The 20,071-nt window shown below is 44.6% G+C and overlaps 1 protein-coding gene across 1 annotated transcript in view; it reads left to right on the forward strand.

Annotated features, from left to right (window-relative positions):
- Nucleotides 1-18,946, forward strand: part of LOC116514147 (maestro heat-like repeat-containing protein family member 7) — a 36,247-nt gene extending 17,301 nt beyond the window's left edge. The window contains exons 10-25 of the mRNA XM_032225612.1: nucleotides 52-156; nucleotides 789-924; nucleotides 1,961-1,968; nucleotides 2,295-2,444; nucleotides 2,972-3,126; nucleotides 4,720-4,867; nucleotides 5,223-5,401; nucleotides 5,636-5,773; nucleotides 6,485-6,599; nucleotides 12,971-13,114; nucleotides 13,664-13,840; nucleotides 14,775-14,921; nucleotides 15,465-15,590; nucleotides 18,045-18,147; nucleotides 18,595-18,660; nucleotides 18,780-18,946. Coding sequence (XP_032081503.1) covers nucleotides 52-156; nucleotides 789-924; nucleotides 1,961-1,968; nucleotides 2,295-2,444; nucleotides 2,972-3,126; nucleotides 4,720-4,867; nucleotides 5,223-5,401; nucleotides 5,636-5,773; nucleotides 6,485-6,599; nucleotides 12,971-13,114; nucleotides 13,664-13,840; nucleotides 14,775-14,921; nucleotides 15,465-15,590; nucleotides 18,045-18,147; nucleotides 18,595-18,660; nucleotides 18,780-18,946 — 2,064 coding nt within the window. The remainder of the gene's footprint in view (nucleotides 1-51; nucleotides 157-788; nucleotides 925-1,960; nucleotides 1,969-2,294; nucleotides 2,445-2,971; nucleotides 3,127-4,719; nucleotides 4,868-5,222; nucleotides 5,402-5,635; nucleotides 5,774-6,484; nucleotides 6,600-12,970; nucleotides 13,115-13,663; nucleotides 13,841-14,774; nucleotides 14,922-15,464; nucleotides 15,591-18,044; nucleotides 18,148-18,594; nucleotides 18,661-18,779) is intronic.
- The last annotated feature ends 1,125 nt before the right edge of the window (nucleotides 18,947-20,071 follow it).

The raw sequence follows: 20,071 nt of genomic DNA on the forward strand, positions 1-20,071 counted from the left end.
TGGGAATGACCCATTCCTCCTTTCCTCCTTCTCCTTCGTTTCCCCTGGCAGGACATAAATCCCTGGATCGACTCTCCCAAGAGTCACGAGAGAGAGAGGGCCCTCAAGACCATCAAGCACCTCCTCAAGTTCGTTTCAGACAATGTCAATTTCGACGTAAGTCTCCCTTTGGGATGAAAAGCAAAATGTTTTCAAAGAAAGGAAAAACCCCAAGAAAGTCCAGCTGCTTTTTGGGAAAAGCACCTTTGGGATGTGACCAGGAGGATACAAGGAGTCTGCCTGAGCAGAGGGTTGGAGGAGAAGACCTCCATGGTCCCTTCCAGCAACTGCGGTTCTGTCATGCTGTGATATTGAGATTCTGTAATTCTCAGGTTCTGTGATTCAAAGATTCTGAGATTCTGTAATTCTCAGGTTCTGTGATTCAAAGATTCTGAGATTCTGTAATTCTCAGGTTCTGTGATTCAAAGATTCTGAGATTCTGTAATTCTCAGGTTCTGTGATTCAAAGATTCTGAGATTCTGTAATTCTCAGGTTCTGTGATTCAAAGATTTTGAGATTCTGTAATTTTCAGATTCTGTGATTCAAAGATTCTGAGATTCTGAAATTCTCAGGTTCTGTGATTCAAAGATTCTAAGATTCAAATATTTGATAATTCTACGATTCTAACATTCTGTGTATCTAAGATTCTGTGGTTCCGTGGTTCTTATTCCCTGATTTCAGCTGGCTGAAAGCTTCATGAGCCCCCTCCCCTTCTCCTCTTTCCCCTCCTTTCCCCTTCCTTTCTTTAGACCACAGCTGACTTCTCTTTGCTGGGGCAGCTGGTGGCTTTGCTGGCCCTGCACATTGGCGACACCAGCCCAGAAGTTGGCCAGACGTCTGCAGAGGCTGCCTACTACCTGCACCACCTCCTCATGAGCAAAATGGGTGAGAACTTTGGACTCCAAGGGTTGACTTGCTGTAAGAAGACCAGGGGTGCCCCCTGCCCAGGAGAGCATTGGGTGGCACAGCCTGTGGCTTAGCCAAGAAACGTTGGGTTGTTGGGCTTGGCAGAGATGCCTGGAATTGGCAGTTGATATTGGCATTTTTCAGGGCCAGGGGTCCTTTTAAGAAGGTGATTCTCACATTAAGTGAGTCAATTAGGGAGGAGGAGGTGGGGGAGAAGGAGCAATGAAGAGAGAGTCAGGGAGTGAGAAGGAGGAGAGGGAGAAAGGGAGACAGGGAGGAGAAGCAGGAGGAAGAGGAGGAGGAGATAGGATAGAGTGACAAGGAGTGATGAAGAGAGAGACAGCAAGGAGGTTGGAGGAGAGAGGGAGGGAGAAAGGGAGACAGAGAAGAGGGGGAGGAGGAGGAGCAGCAAGTGGAAGAGGAGATGAGAAGGGAGGGGAGAGAGAGGAAGAGAGGGAGGGGGGAGGGGAAGGAGAGAGTAGGGGAGGAAGATGAGAAGGAGGGGGGAGGAGGTAGTGAGAAAGTAGGGAAGAGAGAGGGAGAGAGGGAAAAGAGTTAGAGGACGAGAAGGACTGTGGGGTCCTTGGTGGTCTCTGAGCTTGGTGGTTTTCTTCTTGACATTTCATGAAACAACTAAGTAAGGTCATCAGTACTTGAAGGGAGGGATCTTTTCTATTTGCTTCCATAAGTATTGATGGTCATCCCCCCTCATGACGTTCCCTAGTTGGGCAATGAAACATCTGCAAGAAAAAACCCCCAGGTCAGAGAGCACCAGGGACCACTATGGTCAACCCTGCGCTCCAGATCTTCTCTTCTCTTGCAATGACTAAACCAGCCGTCAGACAAAGGAAGTTCCCAGGTTCTGAAGGCCAAAATCTTGTGGTTTTTCCCCCTCCCTCCCAAGCAAAAGAAATGGACAAGAAACAGAAGAACAAAAAGGGGAACATCGTACATTGGCTGAGGGAGGATTTTTTTGTTTCGGGCTCTGGGATCTTCCACAACAATATCTCCAAAGTGGCGAAGGTAAGTTTTGGATCAGCCATTGGCCTGGCCTCCTTTTGCTCCTCCTCCTGACCTGGAGAGCCTCAAAGGAGTCAATCTCACAGTGGGGACGGCATCCTCCCAAGGTTGGGCTTTGGGTACCCCTCCCCCCAATGCCTAGGAGGAAGAAAGGGCAGCTGCCATGTTGGCTTCTTTGACCCCCATCTGAATTCCACCTGATGGAGGACATGGAATAAGGCTGCATCTCTACACAGTGTGCTGTTCCCCAATCTGGGTCAAAGTCTCAAGAGAAAGGCATCAAAGCCCCAAGGCATCTCTGCATGGTCTCCTTTCCTTCTCTCCGATAGGCCTTTGGGGAGCATCTCAGCCCATTGCAGCTAACGCAGCTGATTTTGGAAACCCTGGAGGCTTTGACGCACGTGGACAAGAACATCTCTCAGTCTGCGGGGCTGCTCCTCAACGCCATCCTGGTGGAGTGTGGCATGGATATGGAAGAGGTAAGAACATTGCAGGGTTTGGAGCAAAAGGGATGTAGGAGATTTTGTAGAAAACAAAGATGAGAATGGCTGAGACCTTGTTGGCACAGTGATGACACTTCTGTGGTTTTAAGAAGGGTAAGGCTGGATGGGAGGCCACTGAGCGATCTTAGGGCTGTTGACAAAGTTGTCCAACCCTCCCAGAAGAAGGTAAGGGCAAAACAAAGGAGCCATATTATTTTCATGAAAATTAACATTTTGTGAGCCAGTGTGGCAGTGATGAAGGCCCCAGATGTTTTTATGGCTTTGTCAGCTGCCTTGAGTAATCATGTGCGAATAGGTGGCAATATAAATCTCCTAAAATAAACCAATAAATAAAATATCACAGGCAGCTGGACAAATCAGGAGTTTTTTAAAAAAATGTAGGGCAAATGTTGACATTGTGGGGGCCAATTTATTTCCCCCAATGAGTGGGAGTTATCGTCCCTACTGCATCTCCAATGGAGACCAACACTGAATCTCATCCTCCAATCCCTCTTTTGCCATAGCTACCCATGATCTTGAAGGAGATCTACCACCGTCTCCCGAATATTACCCACCCAGCAACAAAATATCTCACCCTCAAGGGCGTATGTCACTTGGCCTCCAAGAGGGTCAACCGAGTTGTGGACATATTGCTGGAATCCTCCATTGGCTGTGATGGGTAAGAAGAACTTCAAGGAGATGGGCATCCTGTTGTCTTGGATTCCTCAGAGTCTCTCAATCCTTTGCGATGGGGCAAATCTCTACAGCTCAGATGGAGGAAGAGGGTGGAGGTTGGTTCTCTAAGCTTCTGCGTTGGTTTCCAAATGTTTTGTTACCAGGCAAGGTAACATCTTCAATGGAGTTTAAGGAACACTAGTGCTGGTGATCTTCTGCCTGTAAGGGCTTGGTGTGGTCAGTAGGTCTTGTGATGGAAAGGTCACATCAGGTGTGGGTTGTCTCAGGTGAGGGTCATATCAAGTGAGGGCCTTGTGATGGGGAGATCACCTCATATTGAGGGTCATGTCAGGTGAGGATCTTGTGATGGGACTTCTGATGGACCAGGCGAGAGTCATATCAAGTGAGGGTCTTGTGATGGGGAGGTCACCTCAAATTGAGGGTTATGTCAGGTGAGGATCTTGTGATGGGTCTTGTGATGTGGAGGTCAGGTGTGGACCATATCAAGTGAGGATCTTGTGATGGGTCTTCTGATGGACCAGGTGAGAGTCATATCAAGTGAGGGTCTTGTGATGTGGAGGTCATCTCAGATTGAGGGTTATGTCAGGTGGGGATCTTGTGATGGGTCTTGTGATGTGGAAGTCATGTCAGGTGAGAGTCATATCAAGTGAGGGCTTTGTGATGGGGAGATCACCTCAGATTGAGGGTCATGTCAGGTGAGGATCTTGTGATGGGTCTTCTGATGGACCAGGTGAGGGTCATATCAAGTGAGGGTCTTGTGATGGAGAGGTCATGTCAGGTGTGGATCATATCAAGTGAGGGTCTTGTGATGGGGAGATCCCCTTAGATTTAGGGTTGTGTCAGGTGAGGATCTTGTGATGGACCAGGTGAGGGTCATATCAAGTGAGAGTCTTGTGATGGAGGGGTCATGTTAGGTGTGGATCATATCAAGTGAGGGTCTTCTGATGGGGAGGTTATCTAAGATTGAGGGTCGTGTCAGGTGGGGATCTTGTGATGGGTCTTGTGATGGGGAGGTCAGTAAAGGTCATGTCAGGTGAGGGTCTTGATGGATGTTTTGATGGGCCATGGGTGTGTCACAGATGAAGTCTTCTAGTGGGAGGTCACATCAGATGAGGGTCGAGATGGGAATGAACTTTGAAAGATATTTTATGACTTTTCTTGTCACATTCGTTAAGTTGTCAAGAGGGAAACATGGTCATTAAGTGAATCTGACTTCCCTATTGAATGTGCTTGTTAGAAGGTCACAAAATGTGATCACTTGACTTTGGGATGGTCAGTTGTTCAGGAGTCTGAATTTTGGTCAGATGATCCTGAGGATGCTGGAAAGTGTGAAAACTGGGAATAAGTCACTTTTTTCAATGCCTTTCCTTTGAATGGCTCCTGGAGAAATGGTTGTAAGTCGAGAACTACCTGTGTATATATATTTTTCTGGCATGAGAGCCATTCATTTGGTCTTCGGTTTTCCAATCCTTCCTTCTGTTGGGGGGAGGGGTTCATCTCTCTGGCTGGCCGTCTCTTCCGAAATGGGGAAAGGATCTGATTCCCTCCCAATCGGTTTCTCCCCCCCCCCCCGCAGAAATGCCAGGGAGATTTGGGGGGCGCTGGCTGCAGACCCTTATGCCAACTTCAAGATCATGAAGCCCCTCTTGAAAAGGCTGCAGGACCAAGACCCCAGCACCGAAGCCCTCGCAAGGAGGAACAGCAAGTCCCTCATGCCTATTGCTGTAAGCCCTCCACTGGTGGCTCTCTTTCCCTTGGATCTAGAGGTGGGGAATACCTAAGGGAAGGGGAGAGGGAGGCAGTGGGAAAACTGCTGGGGCTAAAATTGGAGCATCATTTGGCATAAGCCCCCCTCCTTTTTAGGTGGAGGCAGATGTTTCTCTTCCTGGGCTCAATGAGAATGTATCTGTTGAACAAAACTCCTCATTGGCAACAGGAAGGGCATCTGGCCAGTAAACCCTCAGCTCCATTGTGTTAGCCAGACTCCACCCCGCAAGGGATTCTGGGGAAGAGGAAGAAGGTGATGAATCTAAGTAACCTGGGGAGCCCAAGGTGACTCTCCCTTCATCCCGTTTCTAGGCCACCAACGCCCTCTGTTTCCTCCTGTCCCTCCCAAATGCTGCTGAGCTCCTCGACAACAAATTCTCCAACCTGCTCCTTGCCCTGGTCACGCAGCTGTACTTCCTCCTGGGAGCCAGCAAGAGTAGATCCAGGTCCAGCAGAGTCATGGACCTTTCAGAACAGATCAACCTCTTGAGGTAAGGAATCTCCTGGGACCAATCTGGATCCTACTGGATATCACTGGAGGGGGAAGAAATAAAGGGAGGGTGATTTGCTGTTGTGTTTTGTGGTTGCTGCACAAGCCGCCAAGTGAAACCTGGAGCTTTCCTGAAGGGCAGCGGGAGGCCAGTTGGCGTCATGGGAAGCCTGGCCTTTACAGGGGGCATCGGCCAAAGCATTGGCACCAACTCTTCTCCCTTCCTTTGATTTAGCATGGCAGTGCAGGCGATCAAAAACCTCATCCTGTCTGCCGGATATGAAGAGGAATACAAAGATTTGGGGACTCTGGGATGCTGGGAGATGCTGTCGAGCCCAGATGGTCTGTTTGAGGGCATTTTCCACCTGGTCCGGTAAGAACTTCAGAGTCCAAAGAACTTGGCTACAAGTGGCAGTGGGTGAGAGAGGGAGGGGAGGGCTGAGGGAGAAGAGGAAGAAGAGACAGAGAGAGAGAAAGTGAGGGAGAGGGGGAAGAGGGAGGGAAGGGGGAGGGAGAGAGAAAGAGAGGAAGGGGGAGGGTTAGATAGAGGAAAAGGAAAGAGGAAGGAAGAAAGAGAGTGAAAGAGAGAGGAAGGGAGGGCAGAAGGAGAGGAAGAAGAAGAGGCACAGAGAGAAAGAGAAAGAAAGGGAGAGTGAGAGGGACGAAAAAGAGAGAGAGGGAAGGGGAGATAGAGGAGAGGAGAGGGATGGAAGGGAGAGAGCGAAAGAGAGGGAGGCGGAGGGGGGAGAGAGGGAGACAGAAAAGGATAGAGAGAATGAGAGGGAGACAAAGAAAGGAGAGGGAGAGAGGAAGAGGAGGGAGGGAGAAAAAGACAGAGAAAGAGAGGGAGTGTCAGAGGGAGACAAAAGGAGAGAGAGAATGAGATGTAGAGGGAGGGAGGAAAGGAGAGGGAGGAGAGGAAGAGAAAGACAGAGAAAGAGAGGGAGGGTGAGAAATTCTGTAAATGGACTAATTCATTGAGTAATTTATTTAGCCATAATTCATATAATCATTTCTTTAGCTTGGTGGTTTTCTCCTCACTCACCAGCAGATCTTATCTCATTTCTCCCTATTTGATTTTTAGGAAACTCTTCACCTACTCTAAAGTGGAGCTGAAGATGATGTTCAGACATGCCAACACCTACCTGCACCGTCCCAACTTAAGGGAGAAGACAATTGGCATGGTGTTCTTCTCGGAGGTGAGGATGCACCACAACATTGTGGAGCTCCAGGAAAGTTATGCAGGGTTCAGGGGGACTTTATGATTAAGAAGTTGAAGTTGTGGGGGCTCCATCACTGGAGGCCTTGAAGAAGAGACTGGACAGCCATTTGTCTGACATAGTAGATGGTCTCCTGCTTGGTCAAGGGGTTGGACTAGAAGACCTTCAAGGTATCCTCTTATTCTGTTAATCGGTGGAATTGGAGGGAGGGAGGGAGGGAGGAAGATTCAATGACCCCAAATTCCGTTCCCTCTTTGCATTATAGACAGTTTTGTATTGCCATTCTGTAGTCCTCAACGTAAGACTGTCATAGAACCTCCAGTGGTCACTAAGTGATCGCAGCAGCCCTTAAGCCAATGCCGTGGTCATACACTTAGGATAAACCAGATATTTCAGTGATTTTCTTCTACAGGTTGTCCTCGACTTATAACCACAACTGAGCCACAAATTTCTGTTGCTCAGTGAAACAGTCCCTAAGCAAGTTTTGTTCTATTTTACCATCTCCTTTGCCACAGTTGTTAAGTGAATTGCTGCAGTTGTTAAGTTAGTCACACGATTGTTAAGTAAATCTGGTTTCCCCTTTGACTTGGCTTATCAGGCGGTCACAAAAAGGATCACGTAACCTTGAAACACTGCGACCGTTAGCATGTGAAGCTGACATCACGACGATACAATGTGCAATCCCGCCGTCAATATGTATGCCGCTGGACGGTCCTTTTGGACCTAAACCGTCCCATAGAGACCATGATAGAGAAGGGCACATCCTGCTGATCCCAGGGACATCGCAAAGTTCCTGGCAGATCCAGGAGAAGCCCTTTTTTCTGACCACAGAGAAGCAGCCATTGAAGCTGTTGAAAGTTGGGACAGCTCCAGAACAGAAGGAAAGCGAGAGAGAAAGTGTGTCGAATTAGTGAGATAAATTTTATTATTAGAGAAGAGAACACTCAAAAAGATCAAAAGTAAAGTTGAAATTGAAGACAGAAGAGGTTAAGCTGCGAGATTAAGCCTGAGTCAAACTTAGTGTGTTCTTTAATCTTTTTTTAATATATTTTTATTATTTTTACATTTAAAACAATGCAGTACCGCAAAGTCGAAGTGACCATACATTCACATTATATACAGCTAGTCTCAACCATTAACAATTAGCCTACTTAATACATTGTGTATCCTTCTGTCCAATCACAAAATATACAGTTTGTTCCAGTCTTGTCACCTTGTCTTATACCAATTATAAAATCTGTTCCAGACTTCAAAATATTCTGATTCCCCTTTATTTTTAAGTTCAAGAGTGAGCCTATCTGCTCCCACATAGACCAACACTTTTCTGATTATATCTAGCTCTGATGGTGTATTTTCTTTTTTCCAATATTGTGCATAAGTTATGCATGCCACAGTTAGTACATGTAAATTAGATAAAGTGTATCTTTCTTAAACCCCTCCCATATTATACCTAGGAGAAACATTTCTGGTTTACACAAGATTTGGTCTCCCACCATTTGTTCTAACCGTGATTGAATCATTTTCCATTTTTTTTGCCTCATTGCATGTCCACAACATATGATAAAAAGTGCCTGGTGTTTTTTTACACTTCCAACAATTTGGGACTAGATTTTTAAACATTTTGGAGAGCCATGCTGGGGGAAGATGCCATCTGTAGAACATCTTATAAAGATTTTCTTTATAAGCTGTAGCCATTGTTAGTTTCTGATTGTATCCAAAGTTTTTCCCACTTAGCCAATTCCACATTATAACCAAAATTTTTCACCCAGGCGACTATAGTTTCTTTGACATGTTCCTCCTCTAGCTTATATTCCAACAAAAATCTATCTACACTTTGATCAGCCTGTTTTCTGTCTGTATCAAAAGTTTATCTAATATTGTGTAATCTTTGGCAATGCCTTCCTTCTTCCAACCCTGTGCAAACCTTGATTGTATCTGTAATTCTGAATCTTCAATCTCTTCAAGTTACCAGTATGCCCTCCCGCATCAGCCATCTGAAGTTAATTTCGTATTTATTCAGCACAGATGTTAAAAATTGATAGGGCCTTCTTAGTTCTCTGATTCTCCTCGGTACCTGTTTTAAGACTGTTAGTTCTCGTTGATTGTGTATTATCGGATTGTCTCTTGTTCTATTCAGCACCTTGTCGCTTATTGATTTTTTAATGAACTTTACATGGACTTCCCTCAGGAGATTGTTCTTTTTTGCGAGTTTGTCTGAATTCAATATGTCTTATCGATCTCACTTGCCATCTCATCCTTTCCTATTCCCAAAGCCTTTGCCATAAGGTCTGCCATCGTGTCTGATAAATCCTCGACTTTTTCTTCCTTTACATTCTGAAATCGTAGAATTTGGGCCGCTTTCTCTGATTCTAACCAGAGGACCATTAACTCAAGTTCTTTGTTTGCCTGGATCAGCCTAGAATTTAGCTCCTCCATTTTTCCCCTTCATTCTCCAACTTTCCTTCTATTACATTTTGTTCGTGTTTATTGATCTGTTCCTGGAACTTCTCAAATTTATCATCCATCTTCTGCATCCTCTCCTTTAGTTCTCCTGTATCATTTCTTATTTCTCTAATATCCTTTTTAGTTCTTTGTGATTTTTAGCCATTGCCTCTTGCATAGTCTATAATATCATCTGAAGCTCCTTAGTTGAAAGGGATCTTTCTCTCTGGAGCATATCCTCCGATGATCTTTGGTTTGAAGGGCTGGCAGCCGCTAGAGACGCCTGGGGTGCTGGCTTCCTCCCCGTGCCAATTTTTGTTAGATTTGTAGTGCTTGTCATTTTTTGGAAGAATTGGATCCCTAATTTAGTTATTTTCCAGAACTCCCACTTTCTTCTCTCCCTCGTAACTTTCTCCAGTCCGTCCTTCCTTCCTTCCTTCCTTCCTTCCTTCCTTCCTTCCTTCCTTCCTTCCTTCCTTCCTTCCTTCATTCCTCTCCCTCTCCTCCCTTTCCCTCTTCTTTTCCCTCTTCCTCTACTCAATAATCAAATTTAAGGAGTATTAAGGGGTGGTATACTCTATATATTAATAGATTCATATATTATGAAAACAAATATCATGGGATAGAAAGAACAAGAGAGACTTATTAATTTACCTCTATGTCGGACATAGCAGCAGGGCGGCCAAAAGCTGCTTTTTTTCTTTTTGCCTCACCAGCCATAAACCTCACCGCATGTCACTGAATCAAACCATCTCCTTAGTTAATCAATACTAATGCCAATAATATCAAAAATGGTGGAATTAATAATCTTATAGCAATAACAATAGCAATGACAATAACAATATATTCCTTTGATAGTAGTATTATAACATTAATTCCTATTCTTTAAGTTCAACCTTACATATGACCCTCCTGAATTAAGTAATTATATAAATATTCTGAGTCCTTTGGTCCAGTAAATCTTCTTTCTCTCTCTCCGATTATTTCTTTTAGTAATGTCCAAAGATTAACATCAATGTTCTCCAATAGTCAGGTCTCTTGTTATCCAAGGGGTATAGTCACCAAAAGTTCTGTTTTCTCTTAAGGTATACTATGGGGTAGGGGGGATTCCATATTTCATCAGTAGATGTCACTCTTCCACAAGCTAACCAAATACAGACTAACAAGAAACAGACTTGACAAAATGCACTGCTATGAGTCAGCTTTTTTTCTTCTTCAAACCTTCAATAGTTAACTCATTTCCCCTGAAGGCATCCATGTAATCAGAGTTATTTACAGCTGGCCTTTGTTGTGTTAACTCGCTGCTATAAAGGGTGGGGGGGATAGAAAAAAACAACCACCCCAATTCTTAATCTTAATCTCTTGAGCTGTTTTGGAATAAAAATACCTTCTTCCAAGATCAGGAATCTGTTAAGCCACTCGCGACTTCTGCAGCTTCTCACTTACTTTGAACTGCTGTCAGCACTCTGGGACGGCCTTTATAGATCGCCCTCTTCCACGCCCGGAGGTATGAAGGAAATTTCAAGTGCAGACCATGAATTGCCATCCTATGGTCCAGAGGTGGGTTCCTACCAGTTTGCACCTATTCGGTAGAACCGGTTCATCAAATTTACCGAATCAGTTAGAAGAGGTTCCACCAGTGGACCCGGAAAGCAGGCCACACCTACAGAAGAGGTTTCAAATTTTTTTGAAACCCACCACTGGTCCTTGGATATGATTATTCTACACTATTATGCTCCTATTTATAAAACCCAGTGCCTCTGTGAAAGGTAAGGATGACTACTGCGTTTGTGGTGCAATCAGAACATTGCGTGTGTTGAAGTTGTTTTAACGCAAACCAAAGATGGCTTTTAAAAAACAAGTTTGCATCATATTCTTATGCATGCCAGTGCTGTGTGTGAAGTAATTTAAGGTGGTTCTGACAAGTGTCATCGGCATCCTCATATCCGGTCACATGGGCGGCAAGCCACTCCCATCTGGTCACATGGGCAGCAAGCCACTCCCACAAAGGAGGCCACACCCACAGAGTAGGTTCGAACAATTTTTGAAACCCACCACTGCTATGGTCGTGCCAAACCAACCTTCTCTTCAGTCTTCCCTACAGGAAATCTTCGGTTTACAAAAGTCTTTCCAGAAACCCATCCGAATGCCAGATCCAGCTGCTCTTCATGGAACTCTCTGTCCAAGCAGCCATTCATGCTGGCAGCTAGCCCTGCCCCCTCTGTTCTTTAATCTTTTTATTGATGTAATTTTTTCAAACGCTTCTTACTTTTTAAACTGGACCAGGTTTTTTTTCCTTCTTCTATTTTCTTTCTTTTTCTATTTTCAATTCTCTAGCGCATATTCTTTTTAAGAACTTTTCTTTTTCTCCTGAAGTTTGGAATATAAAGTGGGGAGTAAAAGTAGAAGAAAAGAAGTTACACTGCCACTTAGAGTCTTGGAGGCTTGGAAACATTGTTTTTCTTTTTTTTTCTTTGAACATTTGATTTACATTTCAAGGTCTCTGAGCTTGTTTATTGAAAATGATAGCCAGATGAGCATGGATTGTTTATACAGGTGCTCCTCCATGGTACTATCAGTAGCTGGACTGGAGTAAAAAGAAAGCCTTGAAAGAGAGAAGAATTGCAGTGAACTTGTTTGGAAAAATAAAAAAGCCTTGGATTCTATAAAGTGGCAGTTTATACTATCTGGAGGAATGTTGCAACACGAAAAAGAAAAGAAAGAGAATACAGAATATTAAACAAAGAACAGAAGAATTGAAGAAAAAGATGAACAAAAAGATAAGAAAATTTGTGATATTGACAGGAGATTGAGGATGGAAAAGACAAGAGTAGAATATTGGAATGGGAGATTGATAGATCAGAATTCCAGAATTCCAGAATATAGAAGAAAAAAAGGAAAAAAATGGTCAGCTGTAATGATAGAAATTTTGGCAGAAGCATCGGTAATAACCAAAGGGAAGTTGATGGAAGGAACAGACGAGGGATTTCAAGTCTTTACAAGATATGCAATGAAAAACAAGTTGCCAAGAGAAGTCCATATAAGATCTACCAAGAAAGCAATTAGAACACAAATACTACAAATGGCAAGAGATATAAGATTTCACTCCACTATTGGAAGGATACAGGATGATGTAATGAAGTGCTATAATAAAAACTAATTTAAATTTAGTTAGAATATTATGCATAAAATGAAGTAATAATAGTTATAGTCAAATAAATGATTAATAATGATAATAATGCCTATGAAATTCTATATAAATTATAAGTGAGGACTATGGAGAGGATGTATGAAAGTTTTGTAACCAAAGATAAATAATTTTATATCGAATACAATGTAAAGATGTAATATTACTGGATGGTTTTAGGATGATGTAATGAAATGTCATAATATAAATCTATTCTAAATTTAGAATATCTCACATAAAAGTAAGTAATGATAATTATAGTCAAATAAATGTTAAATAATTATAATTGTATACATATATATTAGATTGATAATATGAGATTCTATATAAATTATAAGTGAAGGCTATGGTGAGGAGGTACAGGAGTTTTGTAACCAATTGACATACTGTATGTAACTGGAGGATGGTTTTTATGTTATATGTTTATTTTGTTTGTTTAAAAAGAAAAAAAAGAAAAAAAGAAACACTGTGACCGTCATAAATACGGACCGTCAAGTACCCAATTTTTGATCAGGTGACTGTGATCAATGGTCATGAATCTGAAAAATGGAGTTGTCCCTTTATTTAGTGCCGTGGTGACTTTCCGCAGTCACTATATGAGGACTGTCTTTTCCCCCCTCTCCCCGTAATGGCTGAATGTGGCATCTCTTCATAGAGGCTTTGAGGAAAGTTCCCTTCCTTTGCTTTGTTAATAATCCGTCACTCCACTCTTCTTCCCCAGCTTCTCTATCACCCGGAGCTCGGACACTTCTTCATCATGCAGGACATTCTCAATATCCTCCAAGAATGGATGGCTCAGCCATATCCCCTCATCCAAATATATGCTATTCGTGGTCTGAGGTATCTTCTCCAGCACCCCTTTGAGGTAAGAGATGGGGGGCAGGAAGTGAGGGACTTTCAAGGGAGCAGCAGATGTTACCTCATTCTCCAGGAATTCTACAAGGTTAGGAAGGATAGAAGGAGTAGAAGAAGACAACCACCAGAAAGTGGATGCCCTCAGCTACAGTGGCCTCTCTTCTACTAAGATGGGGGCATCCCTGGAAGATCTGAAGGATCAATTTGGAGACAGATCCTCTTGGAGGACATCTAAAGTAGAACAAGTTGGAAACTAATCAAGGAGAGAATCAACCTAGACCTCAGGAGAAATTTCCTGACACTGAGAACAATTAATCAGTGGAACGACTTGCCTCCAGAGGTTGTGGGTGCTGGAGGCTTTCAAGAAGAGACTGGACAACCATTTGTCCAGAATAGTGTAGGGTCTCCTGCTTGAGCAGGGGTTGGACTAGATGACCTCCAAGTATCTTTTCAACCCTGTTATTCTATGTTCTGTGGGCTTCTCTGTGTTTGTCATTCGTAGACTCAGAAAATGCCAGTGATGATGTTTAATTGCTCCCTTCTTTCCCTCCTTCCTCAGAATACGATGTTAGAGCTGGTGCTAGTCCCTGTGGTCAACTGTGCTTGTCACCCAGATAAATTTGTGGCAAAGGAATCACTCTGGACCCTTCAGTTTCTTTTCCGGCATCTGAATGCTCAAACCTATGGATGGAAAGCTGTTAATCTTATTCCGGTCCTGGGGAAGTATTTTGCTGATGTACGTCAACCAAATCACAACAAACTAATCCACCCCCCCTCTCTCTCTTCCTCTCCCTCCCTCCCTTTTCTCTTTTTCTCCCATAAAGATCACCTGGGTATCATCTGAAGAATTTTAATTTTATCAAAAAGTCTTAGAAATAGTTCAGCAACAACTGTGTTGTTCTAATCTAAAAGAGTGTGTGAGCTTGCAGATGAACATTGAGTTCATCCAGAGAGCTGGAGAAGTGCCAGGTGGAGTGGAAGAGAATAAAGATTGCCACTCTCTTCAGCTTCACCAAACCACCATCAATCAATCTCCATATTTATTAAAAATCCAGATTGGTGTTGCTTGATCTCAGACACTTTAAGGTGTGTGGATTTCAACTCTGCTGGCCTGAGAACTCCAGAGGTTGAAGTCCCCACATCTGAAAGCTGCTGAGATTGGGAAACTCTGGTCTCCATCAGTATTTCTCCCTCTTGCCAACTTGAAGAGGTGAGGACTTCAACTTCCAGAACTCTCCAGCCAGCATACTGGAGTTGGAGTCCTCACATCTGAAGGCTGCAAAGATGGAAAAAAAAAAACTCAATCACACCATAGAGGTTGGTCTGCAAGCCTTTTACACCCATGGCCAACCATTGGCATGGCCTTGTCTAGAGAAACAGTTGCCAGACTCCCTTGCTTTGTCTCGTGAGTGGGAAACTAAGGCAGATCAGATGAAGAGGATGGGGGTTATGAAGGCTTTTATTGTAGGTTTAGTGGATCCCTCCCTGCCTTTCTCTTTAAGGAAACAAAGGAGAATCAAATGTGAGACGTTTTCTCACCTGAAATTTCTGCTCTCAGATTTTGCTCAGCTGACTGTTGTGGGTGTTGCAGTTTGTACTTCTAGGTTCTCACAACACCTCCCACTTTCTAAATGCTATTGGAGGGACTGACATATTTCTCTTCCTTGTAGGAGGACACCGAGTTGCGCAACACCTCCATTACCGTTTTTGGCCTGGTCTTAAAAGGGGTCAAGGAGGCAGAGGGGAATCTGACCGAATCCATCCTGCGCAACCTGATTCCTCTCATAATCCAGTTGGCTAATAGTTGGACCCAAGAGGTGAGTTGAAGGGTGGGGTCAACTAAGTTCCTGCTCTCTTCATGCTCCCTTCTCCATGAGACCACACTGTACCCCCATCTTCACTCAGAGCATATGGTTGCATCATGTGGACCCTTTGGAAAAGGCAAAGAAATTCTGCAATCCTGAAGTTGTGAGGTCCTTGGTGCACTCTGAACCTGGTTGTTTTCTTGCAGGCCTTTCCTGACCCAACTAGGTGACAGCATCAGTAGGTTGGAGGGGAGGGTTTAATCTCTGCTTAATGCTCGATCATTTTGATGTGGGTGTAGGTTTTCTGTTGGGTCATTCTTGGATTAGGGGACTGTTTTCTGCTTGATGGTTTGCCTGGTACCAATAGAAGAGAATCAGGGTTAAATTGTGGGGAATTCTGGCCTTCAGGGGCCCCCTTGCCCTGCCATAGCTTCCTCCTGGAGTGGCTCATCCCCTTTCCCACCCCTGAGCAAGGAGAAGGCTGGGTTTTCTCTGCAGAAGATGGACAACCTCAGAACCAGCTCCTCTGACGCCTCCTTTCCTCCCTCGGCACAGATCTCCAGGAACACCCTGAACTCCTGCGTCTCCTTTATGAAGTGGGAGGAAGTTCCAGAGACTTTGTTTGACTACAAGATTTACACCAGTCTCCAGAGCATGTATTCCAGCATCTGCTCGGAGGTGGTAAGTAGGAGCCTAGCTGGTGCCTTTTCTTCCGGATTAGAGTATAATATTTTTTTTTCTCCTGCCTTTCTCCTTTTGATAAATCATTCAAGATGGTGGATGTCCCTAATGCTTCTCCTCCCCCTCCTCTGATTTCCTTCCCAACAACCCTGTGAGGTGGGCTGCCTTGAGGGAGAGGGACTGGACCAAAGTCACCCAGCCAGCTTTCATTCCTAAGGGCAGGACTAGAACTCCCCAAGTCACCCAGGAGGCTTTCATGAGAAAGGTGGGACTAGAACTCACAGGCTCCTGGTTTGTTTGCCTGATGCCTCAACCACTAGACTAAATTGGCTAGAGGGATTCTTCTTGGGTTGTTGATCCTTCGGGAACACCAGAGGTTCCATGCCACCTTGAGGACTATAAACCTTGCTGATTTGTGGGTTTGAGGATCAGAATTTAAAATTAAATTTTTTAAATTTATTAGGATTTATAGGCCGCCCTTTTCCCTGAGGGGACTCAGGGCGGCTTACAATCATTAGGGAGGGGGTGCAATTCAAAAATAAACAATATGTGAACAACGTAAAATAATAAAAACACAACTTGCATTCAACACTCAACACTCGGGTGGGGCGATTAAGAGCTTATCCCCAGGCCTGTTGGGATAGCCAGGTCTTGAGGGCTGTGCGGAAGGTCTGGACGGTGGTGAGGGTGTGTATCTCGACGGGGAGGTCGTTCCACAGGGTTGGGGCTGCAACAGAAAAGGCTCTTCTCCGTGTAGTCGCCAGTCGACATTGGCTGGCGGATGGGATTGGCTGTGCGATCTTATCGGTCGGAGGGTGGTAATCGGCAGAAGGCGGTCTCTCAAGTACTCAGATCCACTACCATGAAGGGCTTTAAAGGTGGTCAACAACACCTTGAAGCGCACCCGGAGATCAACAGGTAGCCAGTGCAGCTCGCGGAGGATGGGTGTTATGTGGGCGAACCGCGGTGCGCCCACTATCACTCGCGCGGCCGCATTCTGAACTAACTGCAGTCGCCGGATGCACTTCAAGGGCAGCCCCATGTAGAGCACATTGCAGTATTCCAGCCTAGAGATCACAAGGGCTCGAGTGACCGTTGCGAGAGCCTCCCGGTTCAGGTAGGGTCGTAACTGGCGGACCAGGCGAACCTGGGCAAATGCCCCCCTGGTCACAGCCGACAAATGATGGTCGAAAGTCAGCTGTGGGTCCAGGAGGACTCCTAAGTTACGAACCCTATCTGAGGGGTATAAAATTTGACTCCCCAGCCTGATAGATGGAACATTGGCCAAATTGTTGGGAGGGAAACACAACAGCCACTCGGTCTTGTCCAGGTTGAGTACCAGTTTGTTAGCACTCATCCAGTTCTTAATGGCCTCAAGACCCTGGTTCATCACGTCCACCGCTTCATTGAGTTGGCACGGGGCAGACAGATACAATTGCGTATCGTCTGCATATTGATGGTATTTTATCCCGTGCCTCCGAATGATCTCGCCCAGCGGTTTCATGTATATGTTAAATAGTAGGGGGGATAAGACCGAACCCTGGGGCACCCCATATTTTAGGGGCCTCAGGGACGATCTCTGCCCCCCGACCAACACCGACTGCGACCTGTCCGAGAGGTAGGAGGAGAACCACTGCAAAACAGTGCCTCCCACCCCCACCTCCCGCAGTCGTCGCAGAAGGATACCATGGTCGATGGTATCGAAAGCCGCCGAAAGGTCAAGGAGAACCAGGATGGACGCATGGCCTCCATCTCTGGCCCTCCAGAGATCATCAGTCAATGCGACCAAAGCGGTTTCTGTGCTGTAACCGGGTCTGAATCCGGACTGGAAGGGGTCAAGATAACTAGCTTCCTCCAAGGCCCGTTGAAGCTGGAAGGCCACCACCTTCTCAACAACCTTCCCAACAAAGGGAAGGTTGGAGACAGGACGGTAGTTATTTAAAATGGCTGGATCCAAGGATGGTTTCTTCAGTCTAGTTCAGTCCAGTCAAGTCTGTTAGGTAAGCTCCCCAGTTGCAAAACTTACAATAGCTCACGCTGATCACTATACGACACTTCTAACAGCCAGCTCCCAAACACTCAGATCAGCATCTAACAGTGATTCTGGCTCCATCTTATGGCCGCTTGAGGAAACAGCAACCAATGACATTTACAGCATTATTTAAAGAAACAGGTACAGCATTGTTATATGATTTATATATTGCCAACCCAACCATTAGATTATATGCCTAACAAAATCCAATATAGTATAATAATATTGTTTAGTATAATAAAATATAGTATAGTATAACAATCTTATAGTTTAAAGTACAATATGATACAATACAGTATAATAAAATGTAATATGTTATGGAAGACATTGTTGTTGAGAACATGAGGACTAGAAACCTTAGAAAGAAAGAAAAGAGGAAGCTACAGAGTTCATTGCTTTGTTTGTGGCCATGTGTTCCTCAGATCAATCGATGCAAGGAAAACCTGCCGGAAATGTTGGCGCAGATGCTGGAATTCCTGAAGAGCCGGAATTCTTCATCCCGAGAGGCAGCTGCCCTCTTAATTGGTAACCCCAAATGCAAACTCTGGAAGGAGGGGAGGAAAAACCAGGGCAGGCGGGCGGCCTAAGGCCAGGCATGCTGACCATTATCTCTCTCTCTCTCTCTCACACACACACACACAGCCCCGTTTCTTAAGGGTATCCCTGTGGTTGTTAAGTGAAATACGTGGTTGTTAAGTGAATCGGGCTTCCCTCTGGAGTTTGCTCGCCCGAAGGTTGCAAAAAGTGATCAGGCAACCCCCCCCCCCCAAGACTCTGCAACCATCATAAATATGAGTCGTATGAAATTCTTTCCATCCGATCTCTAGACAGACCCAATTCCTGGGACCATCCTGTAAAGTCCTAAAGCGACTCTTCCAAATATAAACAAAAGAATTCTGCATTTTCTTTCTTGAATCAGTTGATTTAGCCGTTTCTGCCAACTCCACCAACCTTTTCTTTGCATGTGTCTAGGCTGCTGTGCAGAATACATGAAACGGAATGTGGTGACTTCCAAACAAATCGAAGAAGTTTTCCTGGGTGAGTTTCAAAGTTCCCTCGCTTGAAGCGGAGACTTTCTCTCCAGAAGCTCTGTCGCTGATCAGAGTTGGTTCTCAAGGTGGATCCTGGAAATCATTTCTTTTCTGGATTCCTTCTAGGTCTCCGGGATCTGCAAGAGGATCGCGAAGCCTCTGTGGCTCACGCTGCAGCTGAGTCCATGGAAGTAATCTTCCGGCAGTGCGGCCATCGGATCAACCCTGATCTCATTAGCAGCCAGCTCCTCTCCAAAGTCATCCGGAACATCTCCGTGACCAAACTGTCATAGTTAAATAGTTTAATCCTTTACTTTATTGTCTTGGCACCCCATACAACAAAGTTGTGCCTTCTTCAGTGTATATTATATATTAAAAATAAAACTATACAATTGTATACAACTGTATATTCTATACAATGAAATTGGAAACTCCTAATATTGCATTTGTGTTGCCCTCTACAATAGAATTCAAGATAGTTACTGCACTGGGATGGAAGCTCTTTTTCAGTCTACTTGTCCTTCTTTTTATTGTCCTGTACCATCTGCCAGATGGTAATAGTTAAAAAAATGGGTGCCCAGGAGGAGATGGATTTTTAACGATGTTTGGAACTTTCTTAAGGCAGCAGGATCTATAAAGCTCTTCCAAAGAGGGAGGGGGCAACCAAGGACCCTCTGGGCATCTCTCTTTCAGCTGGTCTTTGGGAAAAGGGAGGAAGCATGAAGATAATTCCTATGTTGTGAAAGACCATGAAGGAACATCATGGAAACAGGACCTGGCAGGGAGATTAGTAACTCATAGGTATCTGATTGGCTGTTGACTGACGAGGGGCCCGTTTCCTGGGCTTCAAACATTTCTCTGGCTGTTTTTGTACTGCTCGGCCAACAATCTTAGTAGCTGCAAAATTGAATGCATGTCCTTCTTCATTGCAATGTGAGGCTACCAATGAGTTTGGGAAATGTTGATTGGTTTCTATTTAACCACAACCTTAACACGGAATGTGGCTTTTGAGATGCTCAATTTCAAATTAAGATGTGGATAGTGGTAACAGCAGATATTCTGTTATTCTGTTAATTATGTTCAATTAGGACTCAAAGTATCTAGTGACATTATTGGATAGCCACTTAAATATGAGGTAGCATATGATGCAACAGCCAAAAAAGCCACCACAGTTTTAGTTTTGGTTGCCATGATGTAGAAAAGATGTGGAGACTCTAGAAAGAGGATTACGGGACTGGAGGCTAAAACATATGAAGAACGGTTGAAAGAACTGGGTATAAGAGCCAAGGTGGCGCAGTGGTTAGGGTTCAGTACTGCAGGCCATTTCAGCTGACTGTTATCTGCAGTTCAGCAGTTCTAATCTCACCGGCTCAAGGTTGACTCAGCCTTCCATCCTTCCAAGGTGGGTGAAATGAGGA

Source organism: Thamnophis elegans, chromosome 10 (assembly GCF_009769535.1).
Source record: "Thamnophis elegans isolate rThaEle1 chromosome 10, rThaEle1.pri, whole genome shotgun sequence".
In the NCBI taxonomy this organism is placed as follows: domain Eukaryota; kingdom Metazoa; phylum Chordata; class Lepidosauria; order Squamata; family Colubridae; genus Thamnophis; species Thamnophis elegans.